This window comes from Poecilia reticulata, unplaced genomic scaffold, assembly GCF_000633615.1.
Source record: "Poecilia reticulata strain Guanapo unplaced genomic scaffold, Guppy_female_1.0+MT scaffold_207, whole genome shotgun sequence".
NCBI lineage: Eukaryota > Metazoa > Chordata > Actinopteri > Cyprinodontiformes > Poeciliidae > Poecilia > Poecilia reticulata.
Window position 1 is genome coordinate 279,123 of NW_007615021.1, and position 3,416 is coordinate 282,538.

At 41.9% G+C, this 3,416-nt stretch overlaps 1 protein-coding gene across 1 annotated transcript in view; it reads right to left on the reverse strand.

Moving 5' to 3' along the window:
* Window positions 1-3,416, reverse strand: part of LOC103460209 (GDP-Man:Man(3)GlcNAc(2)-PP-Dol alpha-1,2-mannosyltransferase-like) — a 21,624-nt gene that overhangs the window by 9,626 nt on the left and 8,582 nt on the right. Inside the window, exons 3-5 of the mRNA XM_017303197.1 lie at window positions 1,698-1,832; window positions 1,266-1,487; window positions 7-209 (exon numbers count right to left, since the gene is read on the reverse strand). Coding sequence (XP_017158686.1) covers window positions 7-209; window positions 1,266-1,487; window positions 1,698-1,750 — 478 coding nt within the window. The 5' untranslated portion in view covers window positions 1,751-1,832. The remainder of the gene's footprint in view (window positions 1-6; window positions 210-1,265; window positions 1,488-1,697; window positions 1,833-3,416) is intronic.

The window sequence follows — 3,416 nt, forward strand, 5'->3', positions numbered from 1 at the left end:
TCTTACCGAGGAACATGGAGCCCAGGCTCTGTCCCAGCAGGGTGAAGTGAGGGTACGAAGCGGCCTCCACCAGGCCGCGGTGACGCAGGAAGATGAAGGTGACGGGTCGGGGTAGAGTTATGTTGAAACGCTGCCGGGCCCCCTCCAGGACCTGCTCACCAGTCACTCCCTTATCCCCCGTGTACACCACAAAGGAAACATTGGGGTATCTGGAATAATGGGGAGGCAATGGTTGCCATAAGTTCTCCATTTTTAGGTTTTCAAATATTAAAAAAAAAAAAAGGAAGATGAAGGAAGACAGCAGACGGGTCAGGGAGACGGTTCTGGAGAAGTTTAAAGCAGTTATCTTATCAGAGATCTGTTCAATCCATCGTTTAAATAAGGAAGGTATATGGCACAACCACAAACCTATCAAGCATCAGAATCAGTTACCAGGGCAACTGTCAGACAAGCTCTTACTGACTTTAATGGAWGAAAACCTTTGAGGAAAAAAAGCCATCAGCAATGCCTGAMGGAAAGCGCYCTKATAAAAATGAGATCATAACGAAATGTTTTGACTCTCTGTAGGTTTGTTCAATGAGAGCATCAATACATAACAATACATTTAGCAATATGATTAAATGCAGTTACTGTGTGCAGTTTAGTGATTCAGATTAAATTTCTCACTAGTGTCCTAAAGAAACTCATTACAAATGGGGATGTTTTCTAGTGCAGCATTTGTGTTTCTCTATAATATATATTACATATAGATACCTAAAAAATAAGTAATCTCATCACTTTTGTTGTTATCACAAAAGTACCATAAAATATCAGGATCAATTTTAAGTCTATGTGGACCACCCCTATATGAGGAGGTTGAAAACTGGACATTACTGAGGTCTAAAATAGATTATTATACTCAAACAGGATTATGGGTCGTGATCATGAGGTGCTGTGACGCAGAGGGCCACGTCGACAGACAGGTCACTGAGACCTGACACTAGTTTGCTCTTATCTCCAGTTGTGTAAACAATTAAACCTTTGCTTTTAAAGGTTTCGTGGTTATCTAGTGGCCTCTTGTTGAACAGCAGCAGGCAAACAGGCACTGGAGAGAGGCGAGAGGGAAAACCGGGACTCGAACTCGGGACAACCGCATCGAGGACCGTAGCCTCTGAACACGGTGCCACCTGAAACCTTTAAATCAGGTTCCTGTCAGTGGCAGCACGGAACAGATATTATCTAGAGAAAAGGATGTGGCTGGGCTTTATTCCGGAGCACTGGGTTACCGGTTCATGAGGGCCCTCAGGGAGCACCAGAGCACCCGCTCCCCGCCTCCTCCTGCGTTGCAGTACGGGTGGAAGAAAGCCACAGCCGGGCCGCCGTCCTGAGCGCGGCGGGTCTTGCGGCGACCCTGCAACCACACGCGGAGCCCCAGCAGAACCAGGAGCAGCAGCAGGGTCAGGGCCAGGCTGAGGTAGACGCAGGGCATCACCAGGGACCACAGCAACCTGCGGCGGAGGGAGACGGAGAGCTGAGAGCAGAGCGGAAGGAGTTCACCTGAAACCTGTTTCAGTTTGACGTTAGCCTGCTACATGCTAGGCTAATCTTAGCACTGTCCCCTCAATTAAATTTTAAKCAATACATTAATGCATTTCTCTCCGACACTTTCTTTCTATATAATGCTATATTTTTGGTATAAACAAAACAGAGCATTGTACCTCATCAAGTCGCAGAAGCACAGAGAGAAGTGGTGATGTTCGTGTCCTGCCATTTTGTCAACACAGCTTCTGACGTGACGCCACCYGTCAGCTGATCCAGCCTCCGCTCTCTGATTGGCTCAGCGTTTTGTTTACCTGCACGTCATCAACATGTGATTGACTACTTCTGCCCTCCGAGGGAAGCAAGCTGTGGTTCACAGCTGTGTTAGACAGTTTTTATGTACGTCACCACATTTAATTAATTCAGAAGCAAAAAACTGAAAGAAAAAAAATAAATCACACTTAACCACTTTGAAAGTGTCGCAATCTAGAAATGATGTGACGAAAAAGGGAACCTCCATCCTTGGTGCATTTCTTAACGTGAACCAGTGGGTCATCCAGGAAGCGGCCYATCAGAGTGATCTGAGCTTATGACGTCATAAAAAACAGTCAATTATATTCCAAAGAGACATTAAATGTCGCTACTCATATCATCAAAGTGTCTTAAGAGTGGTTGTGGCTGGTGGCCAAGAAGGATCTCCAGTAGCAGTCAGTTTTGCAACCCATCTGAAGAGGCCTCTGACATTCATGCGGTCAGGAGATGTTGGAGTAGGTGCATACGACCGTGTATTTGAAAAGTGAATGTAAATTAGCACTAATAACACCTGAAACTCCAWGRATTACATATTATATCATGCCAAAACTGAATGTTCTRCAACTGAACMATTGACAGTTTCATCTGCTAATGGAACTACAACTTTTTCCATCAATATTAAGGAATTATTAACTTAAAACAAGCTCCGATATTTTGCTGAACTTGGTAAAATTTTGTATTTTTACAGTGAACATGGCGAATTTACTATTTTCTAGTTTTGTTTAAGTTTTACTCAGAAAATTAAACACCAGTGTACAATACAGAAACATAACACACTGCAATCATAAATACCTATTTRGCTTTTTTGACCTAAAAGAAAGAAAAAAATCACTGGCAGTTTTTTTGACCTGTTTCCATGGTTACAATCATGTCTTTATTCATCTATTCACTAGTAGATGACACAAACTCACACTCTTCCTTCCCTAGATCTGCCCAGTTGTACGTAATTCATCTAAAGTTTCATCTAACCATTCTTTGTTTCTGTTTACTATTTTTTAAATAATTTTTTTTTATAATTAAAATGTAATTCACACTGTTGCTTTTTCAGTTTTCTGCACAGATGCCATCTGTTYAGACGGGACAACATTTTATTTCCATAAAACTGAAATAAAATGTTTGGTGATGTTTCACCAGCCAGATGTCAAACCCACGTGGCATCAAGGAAATAAAATACTAGTATTTCTCAAAAAAAATTWAAATATTGTATGCAAATGCCGTATTGGAGGATGATTTCGCTCCATGTTTATGAATAACTTATTCACATGTGATTTTAACTGCATTTCTTATTCAATGCAAACTCTGCAATTGAGACTTTAGCGAAATATCAACAAAGTTTTGTGCACATTTGTAATGGAAATAATGCAGAATGATTTATTCCAAGCATGCATTCCTTATAATTCTGATGATTATGACTTGCGGTTAACAAAAACCCAAAATTCACTAAGACAATTTATCAAAGCAACCTGGGCTTCATTACTCCTGGTCCCCTCCACGCCGCACTAATGCAGCAAACCCTGCAAAAAGAAGCTCCAGCCTGGCACTGAGTGCAGAGAAATGTACAAACCTTTCAGAAGGCCGACTTTTTT